Raw genomic sequence first — 17853 nt, 5'->3', positions numbered from 1 at the left:
TATGTACTAACTACGCAGGTGGTCAAGGGGATCTAAGGTGGAAAAAAAAAACAAAAGAAAAGAAAGAAAGAAATATGAAAAGGAAAAGAGAAGAAGACAGAAGACAGAAGACAGAAGACAGAAGAAAAAGGGAACGGAAAGAAAAGAAAAAGGAAAGACAAAAAAGGAAGGAAAAAGCAGTAATTTGCTCTATACCGGTCCACCAATCAGCAGCGACGATGGGCTCATAAAGTGTGGTTCCGATGGTTCCGACGTCATCGAGGCACCGAATGCATGTATTGACAGCCGACACGCTTTTCCTGTTTTGTCGTTTGGTGTTTTCGAGGTTCCTGGAGGATCTTTCTGATTCGATGCCAAGTCTGCGCTAGCATAAATCAGGCATGGTCTGTTTTGCATCGTCAGCCGCAAGATCGCTCGACTTTGAAATTGTGAACACGCCTGCCATCTCACACTGACAACTGGTCAACTGTCAATTGGCTAAATGGTGCACGAGCGACTACGTCTATCTAGCTAGTGATGGCAGATATGGAAAAGAGAAGAAAAAAGCAGGCGATATCCAGTACTTCGACAAGTGAGAGCCGGCTCTGAGAATTTCTTTGATGGAATTACTGTAATTGATTGGTTTCCATCTCCGACGGCCACGCTTCCGGTGCCACGCTGCTGGTCCACCAATCCCCTTTCCATTTCCCTCCCTCGGTATGAAGCTGTGTACGGAGTATACAGATTGTGTGCTTCAATCACGGTCCCAGTCCCTGATTGCAATTTGGATCACGTTCATTTTTAGTCTCGGACTGACCCCCCTCTTCTCGTATTCTAAGCACACCCTGTCAATTGCCGTGCCGTCTTTCAGCAATTCCATCAGCCGATAAACGAAGATAATTCGCCAATGCGGTTTTTACTTCGACTAATTCGCACTGTCGTCTCGGCAAACAGTCGCGTCCAAGCGCTAACTGTCCGGGGGTAGTCGCCGTCTAGTCGCGTTCCCCATGGGCGACCCGTCAATCCTCCGATTTTAGCGTGTTGAAAAAAATCGTCTCAGCAAATACCGTCGCCGGAAGACCCCCCCACTCCCGGAACAGGAAGAAAAAGAACAGGGATTCTACATGATTCTCTGCTTTGGCATCGCGTGCTCGGCCGACGTCTCATCCCAGACGCTGACACGCTGATAACCTGCCTATATAAGGCATATCATCACCCGGTCTCGACACCAGCAGGTAAACCAACCGTCGACACCCAGACCGGACGTCCAGCACTGATAAGCGCCTCTCAACCCTTCTCTTTTCCGCCAACCATGGCTTCGCCATCGGCCCTCGATGCCATTGAGCAGCCCCAGCCTGACTACGATGCATCATCGCTCCGCTCCCCCCGCATGGACGCCAAGCTCGACGAGCCGTTCGAGTCGGGGTCGATGGACAAGCTCGTCGCCAATGCAAAGGCGGCGACGGAAAAGGAGCAGAAGATGACCTTGCTCCAGGGCATCCGGCTCTACCCCAAGGCCGTCGCCTGGAGTCTGCTCATCTCGACCTGTATCGTCATGGAGGGGTACGATATCAGTCTGGTCAACAACTTCTACGCCTTCCCCGCGTTTAACCGGAAGTATGGCGAGCGCCTTTCTGATGGTACCTATCAGGTACCGGCTAGAGTATGTACCTATCGTCCAAATTTATTGTAGTTATTAGAGAGTTAACGTTTTCTTTTTGTAGTGGCAAGCCGGCCTGAGTAACGGTGCTGCCGTGGGCGAAATCATCGGTCTGTTCATCAACGGCTGGGTGTCGGAGCGATTCGGCTACCGCTACACCATCATGGCCTGTCTCATCCTGGTCGCCTCCTGGACCGCCATCTTCTTCACCGCCCAGAACGTGCAGTCCCTGCTGGCGGCCGAGATCCTGTGCGGTATCCCGTGGGGTGTGTTCCAGACGCTGACCATCACTTACGCGTCGGAAGTCTGCCCTGTCGCATTGCGGAACTACCTCACCACCTACGTCAACTTCTGCTGGGGTCTGGGCCAGCTGATCGGGATTGGCGTGATCAAGTCGATGCTGAGCCGCAACGACCAGTGGGCATACCGGATCCCGTACGGACTGCAGTGGATGTGGCCGCTGCCGCTGTTCATCGGCATCATGCTGGCGCCGGAATCGCCGTGGTGGCTGGTGCGCAAGGGCCGCATCGAAGAGGCCAAGAAGGCGCTGCTGCGGCTGACCAGTCTGAATCGGGAGACCGACTTCAACGCGGACGAGACGATCGCCATGATGGTGCACACGACCGCGCTCGAGGAGAAGATCACGCGCGGTGCCAGCTACTGGGACTGTTTCCGGGGCACTGACCTGCGCCGCACCGAGATCGTCTGCATGGTCTGGGCCATCCAGAACCTGAGCGGCAACGCCTTCTCCAACTACTCGACCTACTTCCTGGAGCAGGCCGGGCTGGACGCGACCAAGTCATACGATTTCGCCATGGGCCAGTACGCCATCAACATGGCGGGCGTCTTTGGCGCGTGGTTCCTGATGAGCGCCGGGATCGGACGACGGACGCTGTATATTGGCGGACTGTGCGGGTTGTGCACGATGCTCTTCATCATGGGATTCCTGGGCCTGGTGCCGGAGGCGCACCGCGACCAGGCCTCGCTGGCCACCGGAAGCATGATGATCGCGTGGGCGCTGTTCTACCAGCTCTCCGTGGGAACGGTATGCTACTCGCTGGTGTCTGAGCTGTCAACGCGCCGTCTGCAGATCAAGACCGTCGTGCTGGGCCGCAACCTGTACAACATCGTCGGGATCATCACGGGCGTGCTGACGCCGTACATGCTGAACCCCTCCGCGTGGAACTGGGGCAACTACACGGGCTTCTTCTGGGGCGGGATCTGCTTCTGCTGCATTATCTACACGTATTTCCGCGTGCCGGAGCCGAAGGGGCGGTCCTTCGCCGAGCTGGACCTGCTGTTTGAGCGCGGGGTCAGTGCGCGCAAGTTCGCCTCCACCAAGGTCGATGTGTTTGAGGAGGAGGTCGAGTCGCAGGTTGTGGATAACTATAAGGAGGCGGGAGCAGCGACTGGTGTTGAGAAGGTGTAAGGACGAACAAGACGAGCATGTTTGTTCAAGAGAAACCATCCATTCTATTCACTTCACTTCGATGTATATATCAATGACCGCAATGTCAATGTATATGTAGGAATGAATGAATGAACACATTATGAGAATGGTGTCGTTTAGTGTACGGTTGTAACCTACCTAAGTAGGACTGCACAGTACATACTATCTTATTGACTGACTAGCTGGTCCATCCAGTCTGGCCGATTTTGTCGGCATTCTGGGAGCTTGGGATCTGGCCGTGAAGCCTGCAGCTAGCTCCCCGCGACAAGGAAGGTGATGGAAATCTACTAGTAGAATATGGGGGGGAGGGTTGGGGTTGGGGTTGGGGTTGGCTAATAAAAGGCCTGTCTTTTCTGTTCTTCCTCTGTTTTCTTAGGTATGCTATTCGTTAGGAAAGTCGTTAGCTTCTCAATATGATCGATTCTCCTTCAGTCTCCGACAAGAAGTATCCACCACCGCGCGAGCAATTTTCCCGCAGAAGTTGGACTTCTTGATTGATCATTTCTCAACAGATTTATATAATGTCCCTCGATTTTCATTTTTGTTATTATTAAAGAAAGTATAGATAATTACAGATAAAAACTTGGCTTACGTATTGTGTATTTTTGTTTTTGAGTGAAGTTAAGGGTTAGAAACCTCAGCTTCGCGAAATATATATATATACATATATTTTCATAATATCTTCTCTAGTTTGAATATAGGTAGTCTTTCTTCAACCACGATGATTACATTCATTAGGTAAATCTGTAAAAAAAAGATAAGTTCTTTTTTAATTAATCACTGTATCGAATTTCAAAAATATAAATAACATTTAAGTTCTCAATGGTTAAAAAAAATATAGAAGTCGAGAATTTTCATCATGAGAATTTTGGCGGTGGCGGATACCCGTACCTAATCTAATCTAGTGGAAAATAGATTTTTCGGCTTATTAGGCTTTAGGCGGGAAGCCACGTCACAACAACTGCTCGCATGGCTCAGTTGGTAGAGCGCATGACTAGTAATCATGAGGTCCGCGGTTCGAATCCGCGTGTGAGCAAAAGAAATTCTTTTTTCTTGGGATCACCGCTTGTGTTCGCAGTTGATTTAGAACTTTTTTTCCCCCCAAAATTTCACCTCTTGTGTTGGTTTGTTCATTTGAGTGGTGCGGTTGGCTGGCTAATTACTGTCTGTAGTACCGTGGTCGTCCTACAGTACATCTTTTGTCAGTTGGCCTGTCATCCTCAATCAGCAAATTAAATTCCACTTCTACCGATTAAATAAAGAAATAAAAATAAAAAATAAAAATAAAATAAAAATAAATATAAAAATAAAAATAAATATAAAAATAAATATAAATATAAAAATAAAAATAAAAATAATATAAAAATAAAAATAAATATAAAAATAAAAATAAATATAAAAATAAAAATAAAAATAAAAATAAATATAAAAATAAAAAATAAAAAAAGAAAAAAATAGTAATGTAGTTTTCTAGTTTTCTATCTATCCGCTTGCTTGAGTTGAGCCGTGACGGGAAGGGAACCTAACCCAGCACTTCCATGTTATACACATATTTTGCTTTTACTAACACAATTAAAAATTCTTTTTATACAAAACGAAGTTAAGAAAGTATGTACCGTACTATACTGTACTATACATACCTATTGAATGAATCGACCTTGCTAGTATTAGTACCAGATAGGATACCTCGCCGTGATGACGGTTGCGAAGCTACCTTAGGCGTAAAGTCAAGTCTATTCTAGTTGAGTAGACTATAGTAGGTAGGGGATAGAATGAAGATATTCACCCTGGGAAATGACATCAAGATGAACTTGACACTGCGTTGTGCGCGATGAAAATGCATTTTCTGTCATCATGACATGTCGAAGAGCGTTCTCGGAGAGATGAGCACATTATGAGAGAGACATCCACCTACGTCGTCCGCTTGTTAAAACGATATCGTATCCCTCGTATGATCGCTGTCTGACGAGTCTTTCTGATAGATATCATCTTGCTGATATATTGGTGATTGACGATGAGGAAACTAGGTACTCTCCCTCGGCGCCCACACGAGCAGGACCCTCACTGTTGCGCATGTGGAAATCTTATCCCAGGTCGATGGGGGTTTGGTACGCTGTCGGAAAGAATATTCACGGAAAGCGCCGACTGGAGGAGACGCGCCAAGCAGGATGGTTTTGTTGCTTGTAGCACGGCCGATCTGAGCAGGATGTATTTTCAGATCCCGTGGGTGTGGGACCGTCTCTATCGAGCGAGTAAGTTTTTTCCTTGTCAAGTCTGATGGTAAAGTCCTCCAAAGCGGCCGAGACGAGCCAAAGTTTGCTATCTCCGGAGTAGCCTTGTGTGCGCACTGGACCAGAGGTTTTCTGAGGGTGCCTCGCAACCAAGGGGAAGTTATCATCGGGGACCCTTACAGAAAGCCGGAGAAGTTTGTCGAGGCCTATGTTGCGAACTACGATGTGGACTATCAGCCTCTCGACCCATGCGGCTATGTGATCCACGAACGCTGCTGGGTCCTGCTCACGCGCATTCTGGACCCGCATCTGATCGAACAGCACTTGGGTCTCTTGGTCCAAGTGTTCCGTCAAACGTGGGGGGATTATCAAGTGTATGAACTCGACGGGCTGATCTGTGAAATCCTCAAATGGAGAAAAATGGAGCAGCTATATGGTGTTGACAAGCTGTATCGGAATCCGCGCAAGTATATGGACCTGCATGCCAATGATCCTGTACAGCACCTGGCACCCATTCCAGATGAGCTGAGAGATTCTGGTAAATTATTCGCACTCAGGGACCCGCTGAATGTCGTCGAGGTCCGGGATCTGATTAAACAGGCTGTTGTCAAGCGTCGAAAGAGAAAGACGGGAGAAAAAAGATCAAAAAGTCTTTCTACCAGGAAGCCGTTGAATCAAGATGACAATGCATATAACGACATTCTCCTTCCAGTTGACATCATCCTCACCATTCTAGATTTTCTCTCATACTACAAGGATATCAGGAACACGCTTCAAGCGCTCCCATCGTGGGGGCCAATGATCCCAAACTTATACTGGCGCTCTCGATTCCCTAAAGAGGTCATCTTTGAATATGAGGAGATTGCCTCCCGGGATGATCTGGACTGGCAGGATCTTTATTTCAAGGCGGGCGATCTGCTCGAGACCTCGCATGGACTAAGGAATCGGCAACGCATCATGAAGGTGTTGGAAGGGATTAAAGCGCTGTTTCTGGAATTGGTGATGACAGGGGAATAGAACAGAAAAAAAAAAGAACAAGAAAAGAGTATGAGAGAAAGAGAGACAAAGAAATCCAAAGTATTTTCTTTCATCTTAATCTGAATTCCATAGTATTCAAGTTCATTTACAAAAGAAGAAAACTGAGTCCACATTGTACTGGACATAAAAAACTGATCCCATCTTGTTAGAAATAGCCTCTTGGTACAGTTCTGTACGAGAGTATCACTATCACTATATTCTAAAAACCTTAACTCCTGTTTTATACACTGTCATGGCTGTAAAAAGCAACTACATAAGCATGTTTCAGTGAAGGAGATAATATTACTAAGGGATATAGGTAGGGAGCCCGCCTGGAAAGTTGATAGTTAAAAAAAATCATACCTACTACACGTACGCCCCAGGCAAAAGTACCTGGCATAGACCAAGAATTTTCTCAGTCGAGTGACGCGAGATCTGTGTTGACAGGCTACACCTTGTTCAGATCCACCAAGAAGTTGGTCTTATGGCACCTCTTTTGAGCCAAATCTGCAATAGCTTGTTCCTTATATATATATTGTAACATGTGTCCAAGACTCAGAAGGAGATCATATATTGGAAGGCTAATGACTGCTCTATAGAAATAATAAGAAAGATGGAGGAAGAACAGAAAGATGGGCTTTTTATAAGCCAAAAAACCCCCATATTCAGTAGATTTCTGTCACCTTCCTTTGTTGCAGGTAGATGCAGGCTTGACAGCCAGATTGCAAACTCACAGAATTCTGACAACATGTTCACAGCTAAACTCCTATTATTGCAGGTAGTATTACTATATCAGATGGTTGACTAGGAGGGCTATCATTACATACCTTGGCAGCTGTGAATAATAGGTTCTTTACAAAACAGGATGCTTATGTAGTGAACAAGTTGCTTTAGTAAGTAACTGACTCATTGCAAGAGGTAGGCCTCCTAAGTGAATCATCTGTTTAACCTCCAGAATGAATGAGTATACTAAATCAGTCATTGCAAAGTCCCAACCTCATACTCTAGTGAATCACAAAGGCAAGGCCCTAGAGCCTCTCCTCTACTTAAGGGCTCGTTCTCCTCCTCCTCTTCTTCTTCCTCTGCTTGCTTCCCAACCTTACCATCATTGTCGTCTTCCACATCTTACTAGAAGCCAACTATGTTCCTTGAGCAAACCATCATTTATTGGCCCTTCTTCTAGCTATATATCCACCAAGCAGTCTTCATCCAATGATTAAACTCCTCACAAGATGTCCTCACGAGCATATGGCTATCAGTCTGCCCAGCATGATATCCAAGGAACGGTATGTGTTGATTATCGATCATAATAACGTTGACGGTTTTCTGATATATTAATATGTTATGATAGTGCTACTCGGTGCAATCGATCCAGGACGATATCCAAGCGTTTACTCTAAGAATTCTACCTCAAAGAAGAGGTCTCTGAATCTGGAATGCGATCCTCCATTAGATTCCCCAAACAGGGGGTTACATCACTCAGCCTGAGGAGTATACTGCCTCAGCTTTTCAGACCTGATGACACACCAGTATCGTCTTGCGCCACCATGAGGGGGTCCAGTCGCCAGACAGTTTTTCCTGGTTATACAGTGCAAGGAAGGTGTCCACGAGACCCATGCATTGATTGATATAGAATGGAATGCTGGGAGAAGACAAATGGGCGACTACCTCTATGCCACGCATGGAGTTAGACAGCAAAAAACCTCCAGACCCCAGTGTACGGTATTATTTCCTGGGAGATATGTCCGATTTTTTCTCGAATACGACGACAATATTGATTGGAATATCTGAGAGTGGCTGCCACCAGGCAGCACCTCATATTGTATCAGCAGGGATTGCCAGCAAGTCCAGCAGGCGTTGGGCGTTGGTCCACATCTTCAACAACCACTACCGTGGCGGAGGAGCAGAGAAAAGTTGCCAGAATCAGACGACAGTCCAACCTCGTGCCCACAGGACCGATGGCTTTGACTTCAGCTTCGGCACACACACCCTGTCGCCTGAATAATACGTCTGGTGTTTAGGTCGGTGGCGGCACTGGGCCCGATGAAGACGAATGGGTTGCTATTTTGGTTCGGGGCTGGCAAAAAGATGTGTGGCCTAATACCGTATTATATGATTTCAAATGGAGATAATCCAGTGAAATGGGCCAAGGCCTATTTCGACGTCGTCGTCAGTTGTGATATGGTTATTCGATCATGATCATATACGTACGTACGTACATACTTTCTTGACATAAAAAGCTGCTCGTTACAAAACAAAAACCCAATCATACTGTCTTATAAATTCGTTATCCCCCGCTCTATATATGGAGAAAAAAACAGGGTCCTTATTTAAGTCCTCTAACTGTATTTCCTGCTTGCCTCATTGTTGTGTGCCTACTCTACTATCGTGGCTGGGGCATGTAGATTAATTATTATAGATCTGCGCTGTTATGGCCATCTAACCGGAACCGTATCAGTAGCTACAACTTGGCTGTTTTACTGGGGAGGTTATATGCCTTGATCTTGTTGATGTGGTCGTGGATAAATTTGGATTGGATGAGAGTATTTTCTCTCGTAAGGCATCCACTGCCACGCAGATTCTCTCATCTGTCGATCCGGCAGAGGTATTATTGTTGCCACTCTCGAGTCCGCGAAGGGGGATGGAGATGTCTGCGTCAGATGTCTACATCGTCCATGGAGATGATCAGATCGAAAATAAAATGCAAGGGCTAACGATGAAATGAGGAATTGACGCAGGCACACATGTCACACCCTGACCCCATACTCAGCCCTATACCATCGACACCTGACTCGCACGGGTTTCCGGGCCCCATTAGTGAGCGTTAACTCTATCTCTTTGCAACAACCATTGCCAACATCCTCATTGCATTCTGGCCTGGCAATGACTTTTTCCTCGCCTGGCGCGAGGTCACCAACGCTGAAGTATTCACCTTTGTGCTTGCTGTTGATGGCATCGCAGCTTTGCACCGACTTCAGATAGACACTTGCCTTGGAGAAGGCGGGGGCAGTACCGGAGACTGGTGCGCCGTTTCCATATGGAGGAGTGTCCTCCAGATGAATGTGCAGGCTGAGCCAGTCGAGGGTCATGTGGGCTGCAGAGGTGAAAGTTATCATCGCCCGAGAGGTGCTGGGAGTAAGTTCTAGTGCTTCTGCTTCTGTTACCACATCCTCGGCGATACCATGGGAGGATGCCAACGCTGTCAGATGTAAGGGGCGATTAGAGTTCTCCTTTGGCTTTACTCCGTCTAGAGTCAGGACGTTGTCGTCTTCGCGTAGCTTCGCTACTGGAGTAGTCTTGCTCGAAGAGCTATCCGTGGTCACAGAAGGGGTCGGGAGCGTCAGCTTGTGCAGATTAACCGAGCTCTGAAGCGGAAGTTTCTGGAAGGAGTGGCGTTTGCATCGTGCTTTCTCGAGTTCTTCCGGGACATCCCGATCAACCGTCATCAAGACGCTGCGGAATCGCTTTAATGTTGCGGTGCTGTAATCCTCGCGATCGGGAACTGTCCAGTGCGGATATATCTGGCGGTGCGCTTTGGACAAGAAGAAGTGGCCGTGCGCTTTAATGAACGAGTCACAGAGAAAACAGGCTTCTTTAGAGGCGCCTATGGCGCGAGGCAAAGACTGAGGAGCCAAAGAGGTCTCGTAGAACGCGACCAGCTGGATCTCAGCGTGCACAAATCTCTCCACGGCTGTCGTCGAGGATGGCTCGTAGGGCTCGAGAGTCTCTAACCGCAGCCTCGTAAATAGACCGCGATAGGAGCGGCTGAGATGAGCAAGGCTGAGGCATACACGCCAGTAGTTGGCAAGTTTGTTGACTTCATGGATTTCTCTCGTGTCGATTCTGGACGCAGCAAACCCCATCGCCTTGAGACGGGCGGGCAATGAGAAGCCGTCCACGGTGAGCCCAAATGCCTCTTTTACCACGGACTTTGTTGCGCTGACGATCTCATCGGCGGTTGCATCTTCTAGTTGGAGGAAGGAGGCGTGAAATGCGAGCTGAGAGTGTCTTGAAGTCTGCAGGCATTCGAGATGGCGTGCAAGAGGTCATATAGTCCTTCAAGCGGACGGTCAGCGGATCTTGAGGAGTGCCATGCATATATGACGGCCGATGAAAATGACTAGACGCCAATCGTCCAAGGATCCTGTTGCTGTTCAGTTTGACAATGGTATCGAAAGCGTCTGCAGCACATTGTTCGCGAGACAGCTCTGCAGCACAGGATCAATAAGTGTTATTTAACACGGAGCAAACAACTTATGCTTACCCTTCCTTGCACATCTCTGCAGAATAGACAAGAGTTCATTAATCGAGCCCTTGACGTGATCGCAGATGCCCCTGTTTGCAGCAAGGCGCAGCATAAGGCCCTAAGGCTCGCTCCTCACAGGCTCAACCGCGGCAGCTGTGACATAGCGGGCGCCGTATCGGTAAGCGGCAATAAAGGCAAAGTCATCGGTAAGCTGTTTTTCGACCGCAAAAGGGAGTCCGTCCTGGTTGCGCTGTTTCGGCCAGTCCTTTTCCAACAGCACCTGGGAATCAGGCACAAACTTGGTGCGGTGCAGGGCGTCCGTGTGCCGTTCGAACGTCTCTCGACCGACGCGATCCCAAACTGATCGGCCAGGCTTCGCGGTGTTGGGAGGGAGCATGCTGGCTGAATATTGCTCATCTTGTAGTCTTTGACAGCCAGAGTGATATCGTCTGGTTTATACCATCGATCCTTGCTCGAATGGGGACCCCGCTCATCACTACGTGGCAGGGAGTTCGTGGTTCTATCGAGCTGCATATCAAGACCAACAACTGCTTTTACCTTGCTTTCTTTTCGAGCTAAAGATAAAATTCATTGGACGATAACGTGTTTGAAGTAGGGATTTCTTTATGATATATTTCTATTCCATGGATAAACCAACGTGGCTACAGGGGGAGATACAGTGACTTCCAAGCAAGATTTTGATTGCCATTCCCTTCCTTCGCTGACCTGCTCTAGGCGTTTTCTTTTTGAGGCCTTGGAGAGAATGGGAATTCATTGTTATTAATGTACACTGGTGCTGAGCCTGAAGAGGGTTTGCTCGGAGATACCAAAAGCTAGTTTAGTTAATACAGTTGGTGTTTGATATACAAATCAACCTCAAAAAAAAAAAAACACAAAACACGCCTCCCCGCCCCCTTGGTCCGACGGCTGATGGTCCTGTCAGGAAAGATTGAAGGATGCAGCGTCGTGGGGTTCAGTAAGTATCATTTACCCAAAAAGGAAACATTTGTGACAATTTGTATAGAATGAAAGCCATAATATAATAATGGGGCAGAAGCCATCATTAGCTGCATCATTCTCAATTATATCTTTGCAGAACAGATTGTCTTCCATTTACATAGGACACGGCGAATAATAATGATTCTTGAACAGATGTTCTAGGGCAAGATCGATGGAACAAATTACTGATCCAGCCCTGCCAATCAATCAGAATTGCTGGTCATTCGCCTGTGTAGTCAATAATTAGTCTTGATAGCAGTATCCCTTGGAAGAGTCAGGTGCCTTACCTAAATAAGCAAAAATCTGCGGCTTGAGGGCCTTCGCACAAGAACCTTCCTTCCTATATCGAGAGTTCTCCCCAGCCCGATCTTGAAAACCCCAAGCCAGTAGTATTATCCCCATCACGGCCATTTCCAAAATAATGGACATTATCATCGACATAATAATCGCCGTCGTCATCATTGGTGTTCTTGTTGGGCCAGGTTTCGTCCAGGTCGTACGGCGTGTATGGGCTTGTGATCAAGATCCGTAGGGGGGAACTATTAATATTAATAGCCTGGGACATTTCCTCTTTCATACGTGATACCGGTCTCGAGGCTCTATCATGGATGATGCCTTCAACCGCAGTCGCAAACTCGGATAGTTGGGATACCCTGTTGGCAGGCAGCTTTGACTGGCGCTTGTGCGGCGTACCGGCCCGTCGCCACTCCACTTTGTCGATGCGATCGATTATCCAGTAGATGGGGGGCAAAGATTCGGATATATCTTCCTTTTTTGCGGAGTTTGAGTTTGTCCCATGCTTCTTCATGACAGCACGGATCAAGTCTCCCAGCAGACCGGCAAGACTCTTCAGATCGATGATCTCATGAGAATGGTCCGAACTCCCGCCATGCACTTTCTGACAGATCTTCTGTAGCGTTTTGTTGTCCCGGATCAGATGAGGATCGTGCAGGATGAGCTGGAAGATTGCCTCCTGAAATAGCGTACAACCGGTGCGGGCGTTGTCACTCAGTGTCGTCGTGGAAAGTCCTTCTTGATATGGCGAGTAAATCACTAGGGGTCTCAAGCTGCTGCCATCAGGCGAGTCTTGTAGTCCATTCCTGGAGGATAATTGTGGGAGCATCGCCCTTCTGTCCTTCAGAAGGCGTTCTAAGACCATTAGCGTGATATGGGAGATTGCGTTGCTGTCTCTTTGTTTCTGGCTCGTTACCCAGATAATCTGCTTGAAGTTAGAGTCACATGCCCTAAGCCCGTGTTTTGGATTAAGCCACAAAGCAAGTTGATCCCGGTCTAACGCCTGGCCATAGGTGAGTCTCCGGCTCTCTGTTAGGGAGGAGGACTGAAGGATCTGCTTTTCAGTATGGCTGAACACTTTTTCTGGATCATAGGCTTCAGCGACAAAGTGGCACTTGATGCGTTCGAGGTCGTTTCTGATCCTCGTATCCTCGGCATCTATAGCATGTCAGACAGCCGACCCGGAGAGAGAGAGAGAGAGACAAGACTTCTGACCCGTGATTTGTTTCTTCAGCTCGGCTCGCTCGCGCGATGCCTCTGCAAGTTTGCGATTTGCTTCCTCCAGCTTGGCTTTGGCGTCCTCGAACTGCTTTCGCATTTCAGATGTGTTGCGCTCGGCGTTCTTGGCTGATTCCGTTATCCTTCGCACCTCCGCGGACAGTTCTATCAGCCCTTCATGGAAGATGTCTCGTGATATGATGTTTATCTCGCCAACTAAAGACGCAATTCTATCATTGGGCGAAAGCGCCCTGAAGTAACGGGCTGGGAATGTCAGCACCGCTAGAGCCAACGGTGGATTTCAAGCTTCGACATACACATTGCGTGCTTCGTGCCTCGACCCCTACAGTATAACAAGACCTCGCACAGAAAGTCCACGATTTTGACGTGAAGCTCAACCAGACGCTCTGCCATTCGCTTGCTCTTTGGATACAGAATCCCATACTCTCGCAGTCGAGGAAGGGTTTGGGAGACGCGGGAAAGGGCCTGCAAGAGAAGGAATTAGCGAGGAATATTCTCTTGCCTGTTCCCGAATTCCTTGAGCGCATACCTCCCGCATAGCTTGTTCCCTCTCCAGTTTCTTGGAAACGACCTGTCAAGTTCGAGGACCTGTCAGTTGTGTATTGTCCAACAGACGGAGCTTTGCCGTCATACTCACCGTCATCACGACACTACAAAGACCCCAACAGAGGGAGCCCGCGCCAAATGGCACTGCATCGGATACGGTTTTGATAATCTCGGCGTACGAGTCTGCAAAGGACTTGAAGCCTGCGATATTTCGCTGGATTGCGTTGCTGACGGAAGCGCTTTTCGCATTATGGCGGGTCGTCTCTAGCCTGTTGACAAACTCTGTAAAGGAGTCGAAATCCTTGATGTCCTTCATTGCCTCGCGCTCGTTAGAGGCTAGCTTCAGGCGGTCGATTGCTTCTTTGGTCTTCTTGTTGGCCTCCTCTACCGCTGGTTGGAGCCAGCTACGGTCATTAGCACGTAAATCACGATAGCATTCGGATACAGAGGTGAGCAAGCGAACCTTCGAGCATCGTCGCTGCTGTGCCCCTTGGCCGGAGAATTCTCCGTGACAGCAGCTGACGCACGCGATTCAATCAATGTCTCCTCGATAGATGTCCGGATGACTATCTTGGCCTGGATGATGCTAGACGTCTGGGCCTGGTTCCTCAGTTCCATGGTTGTGTCGATTCTGAAAACTGGTCTGCATTACTGCTGAGAAATCGAGTTGAATGTTCAAATCCATGAGACTCCTGTCAACCGGAAAAGATAAACAGCTAAAAGGAGTTGTCATGGCAGTCTTTTTAGCTGATTGAAGATCTCTGACCACTCCTTGTCCCTCTGCGTCTTGCTATCTGCAAGCGGGACGGCCCGCCGGCAGACAATCGAGCAATCGTGGTAGATGAATCTAGAGCCTTGCGCCATCACTGGCTTTTGGGGCCAAAAGAGAATTACCACATGATTCATAAGCCGCGACATTTATATTTGGACTGCCGTGGAGGCGAAGAACAGAGCTGAAGGATGCATGCATCCCGGCGCGGTAGTCGTCCATTGGTTGGAAGGAGCGTTCAGCCGCATCTGGGGACGCAATGAATTCCAGAAAAGGAAGTCAGAAACCATCTCGTCTTGGTGGTCAGCAGAGAAACAAATCGCGTCTCGATCCACTAATTAACGTTGCAATATGCGGGAGGAGATGCATAAAAAGCAATCACTGCCGTTGCATCCGGGATGTTGAGCTTTGGCTTCGCGCAGCCTTGTGAGACAGGCCAGAAGATGAACCCCGTTTATGTAGGACACTCGCAAACCTGAAAAGTCGCCCCTCTCTCGCTAGACAGCAGTCGCAGAAACAAACTGTCGACTTTTGCGAGCTTTCTAGGTAAAATCCCTCCTGGGAGATACATCGACAACTACGCAATCATCGTCTTCTCGGTGCAAATTCGCAGCCAGTATGGAGGACGGAAAGACCACGACGGTGAAGAGCCTTGAGCAGCGATATATTCAGCTGCTGGAGGAGAAAATCGCCCATCTGGAAGTCGAAGCAAAACAGAGGAACGAGAATGTAAGATTGACATCTATCCTGCCTAGAATTCCCAGCCGCAGAGACAGGACTGACTGTTTCATGAAGGACACCAGCGGCAGCAAAGATGACGACGCGAAGAAGGATGTAGCGGATAAATCTGCAGACGGTGATGGGAAAGAGCAGGCAGATGGCAAGAAAGAAGACAATACAGACTCCAGCGACGTAACCAGGAAAAAGCCTCGAGTGCGGTATCTCCAACGTACCAGGGACGAATTCGGCGATTATGTCGACAAGGAAGTCGAGGGTTTCAGCCCTGAAGACGAGAGCAAGGAAGACAAGGAAGCTTCGGAAGGAAACAAGAATGATCTTGCCATCTCCTGGCGCCGCTCAGCCTTGGACGGAGAAGTCGAGCGTCAAGTGCTGATCGAGTCGACGGCGCTGCGCAAAGCTCTCAAGGAGGTGATGACGGACTACCCCGAGATCTCGTTCGACACGGAAGAGGTGGCCTTCGACTCGCCGTATGCGCCGCTCTATCACAGCACGAAGCAGCTCAAGGAGTACGCCGAGAAGGCAGATACAGACGAAGCCACCAAGATGGACATCCTCACCCTGCTCGAGGAGCTCGATACCATGCAATCGAAAGAACGGCGCGATGCGGAGCGACTGGCAGGAAACGGGCAGATCCAATACGACCTGCTATGGACGCTCTTCTACCCCCGCTGTCTGGTTTGCCAGATGTGTATGGACCATCTGCAGATTTCGATGGTGGCTCCCTCAGCGTTGCAGAGAGACAGGGAAGACAAGTATTTCCTTAACCTCTGGAGCATCGATTTCGATGGGACGAACTACAAATACGTGGGGAATAGAGTGTCTTTCGAGACCTTCAAGGGGTCAAAATCCATCACAGACCTCGAGGTCTATCCATTGAGCTACTGGAAAAGCCTTGACGGTAGGTGCTGTCGCCCTGCTTGAGCAATAATCATTGCCTCAGCTTCCCCCCGCTTGCATAGTATGTTGCGCCAGGCTGAAAAGGTCCGCTCCAGGCTCCGAATCGGTGACGGGACTGAAAGAAAAGTTAATTCGACGGGGTGAAGCATTCGAGAAGCTATGCAATACGAAGCCTGAGCAGAGGCTTCGCAGTTACGGAGGCCCTATCTTGGATGAAGGCACATTGGAAATGTTGACTGATTTCTCCAGGGAGGTATGAAGCAACATGTCCATTGTCTTGATGATCCAATGCTAATTCATGCACAGACTGACACTATCTCTGACCGCGACTCTTCTTTCGGGCCTGTTTTCGGTCCTAGGACCCGTGCTGAAACTGTGAGTTCAAGTCTTAAGTGACTGCTTTTACTGACAGTGGACTGGCAGGAGAGACTGGAACGCAAAACATCTGTGATTGTTGGTCAGTGCCTCATCGCTTCTGCAACATATTCATTTACTGACCGAAAACAGATCACTATGCCTACACCACATATGGCATGCGACCTCTCAAACTCGGCGACAAGGAACAAGGAAAACCCGTGTGCAACTGCACAACCTGCTCGCGCATGCGTCGAGAATACGCCGGTGACCTACCATCGAAGCAGGGGAAGAAGCTTGCCAAGCTGAGTCCGGAGCAACTCCTGCTCTGCCCGCCGCGGGTGTGTGGCTTTGTTGTCCAGTCGAAGCGGTGGGTTCAGATGCTGGTCGACAATATCGAGGAGATCCCCCAGCGAGACAAAGACGAGGCGTTCGACAAGCTGGAGCTCCCGGCGAAGACCAAGAAACTGCTCAAGAGCCTCGTCATGGAGCATGCCAAGGGAAGCGGTTCGATCGACGACCTCATCCCGGGCAAGGGAGCTGGTCTGATTGTGCTGCTGCATGGCCCGCCAGGCGTTGGCAAGACCCTGACCGCCGAGAGCCTGGCCATGTTGACGGGGAAGCCGCTGTATAACGTGAACATCTCCGACATCGGGTCGACGCCAGACGTGGTGGAGCAGAACTTCAAGCTGATTTTCGAGCTCGCCACGCACTGGAGCGCGTTACTGCTGTTCGACGAGGCCGATGTGTTCCTGGAGCGGCGCTCCCTGCAGGACATGCGGCGGAACAGCCTGGTGTCGGTGTTGCTGCGCATCCTCGAGTACTTCCAGGGCATCCTGTTCCTGACGTCCAACCGCGTCAAGACGTTTGACGAAGCCTTCCAGTCGCGCATCCACCTTGCCGTCCAGTACAAGAAGCTGGAGGGCGCGCAGCGCGCCCGCATCTGGCGAACCTGGCTCGCAAAGGGCCGTAACTCCATCGAGGATTATGACGACATCCAGGCGGAGACGGAAGATGGCGGCGAACTGTACAATGCCGAACTCAATGGGCGGCAGATCCGCAACGTTTTCCGCAGCGCCATGGCGTTGGCACGGGCTGACGGAGACAAGGACCCGGAGAAGAAGATGAACTGGGGACACCTCAAGCAGGTTCTGGACACGTCGATAGCATTCCAGGCCTATATGCACCAGACGGAGGAGGTTGCCCAGCGGGATGGGCTGAGGTAGGATTTCTACACACGACATCATAGGCAGTATGTCCTACTCGACAAGGCCATCCGCCTCCAACCATTTTTTGACTGCAGTCCTATATAACTGACTCCTTGCTACCTAATATTACCTCTATCTATAGCTAAACCATATCATTTATACTACCAGCTATGATCTCTGAGCTAGCATTGTAGCTAGCATCATTGCTAGCATTATTCTAATA

The 17853-nt window shown here is 49.1% G+C and overlaps 5 protein-coding genes and 1 non-coding gene across 6 annotated transcripts; 4 read left to right on the top strand and 2 right to left on the bottom strand.

The window, feature by feature from the left end:
- Positions 1 to 1291: 1291 nt before the first annotated feature.
- On the top strand, positions 1292 to 3068 carry VTN77DRAFT_3429 (uncharacterized protein; the record flags this gene model as incomplete). Its single annotated transcript, XM_069419376.1, has 2 exons — positions 1292 to 1642; positions 1704 to 3068. The coding sequence occupies 2 exons, from the start codon at positions 1292 to 1294 to the stop codon at positions 3066 to 3068; spliced, it is 1716 nt and encodes a 571-aa protein (XP_069278453.1).
- Positions 3069 to 4052: 984 nt separating this feature from the next.
- On the top strand, positions 4053 to 4125 carry VTN77DRAFT_t70. Its single transcript has one exon. It is a non-coding gene; the product is annotated as a tRNA-Thr (tRNA).
- A 1170-nt stretch (positions 4126 to 5295) lies between these two features.
- Positions 5296 to 6337, top strand: VTN77DRAFT_3428 (uncharacterized protein; the record flags this gene model as incomplete). The annotated part of the gene is made up of 2 exons (XM_069419375.1): positions 5296 to 5341; positions 5376 to 6337. 2 exons carry the CDS (start codon positions 5296 to 5298, stop codon positions 6335 to 6337), a joined length of 1008 nt encoding a protein of 335 aa, XP_069278452.1.
- Positions 6338 to 9084: 2747 nt separating this feature from the next.
- Positions 9085 to 10980, bottom strand: VTN77DRAFT_3427 (uncharacterized protein; the record flags this gene model as incomplete). The annotated part of the gene is made up of 4 exons (XM_069419374.1): positions 9085 to 10335; positions 10406 to 10545; positions 10602 to 10650; positions 10720 to 10980. 4 exons carry the CDS (start codon positions 10978 to 10980, stop codon positions 9085 to 9087), a joined length of 1701 nt encoding a protein of 566 aa, XP_069278451.1.
- Positions 10981 to 11922: 942 nt separating this feature from the next.
- Positions 11923 to 14279, bottom strand: VTN77DRAFT_3426 (uncharacterized protein; the record flags this gene model as incomplete). Its single annotated transcript, XM_069419373.1, has 6 exons — positions 11923 to 13034; positions 13092 to 13358; positions 13412 to 13580; positions 13645 to 13686; positions 13753 to 14065; positions 14125 to 14279. The coding sequence occupies 6 exons, from the start codon at positions 14277 to 14279 to the stop codon at positions 11923 to 11925; spliced, it is 2058 nt and encodes a 685-aa protein (XP_069278450.1).
- Positions 14280 to 15048: 769 nt separating this feature from the next.
- VTN77DRAFT_3425 (uncharacterized protein) lies at positions 15049 to 17648 on the top strand (the record flags this gene model as incomplete). Its single annotated transcript, XM_069419372.1, has 6 exons — positions 15049 to 15159; positions 15226 to 16069; positions 16164 to 16321; positions 16375 to 16443; positions 16492 to 16525; positions 16576 to 17648. 6 exons carry the CDS (start codon positions 15049 to 15051, stop codon positions 17646 to 17648), a joined length of 2289 nt encoding a protein of 762 aa, XP_069278449.1.
- Between the last annotated feature and the right edge of the window lie 205 nt (positions 17649 to 17853).

This window comes from Rasamsonia byssochlamydoides (assembly GCF_041956645.1).
Source record: "Rasamsonia byssochlamydoides strain NRRL 3658 unplaced genomic scaffold VTN77scaffold_24, whole genome shotgun sequence".
Classification (NCBI taxonomy): domain Eukaryota; kingdom Fungi; phylum Ascomycota; class Eurotiomycetes; order Eurotiales; family Trichocomaceae; genus Rasamsonia; species Rasamsonia byssochlamydoides.
This window is presented reverse-complemented; position numbering and strand designations above follow the sequence as displayed.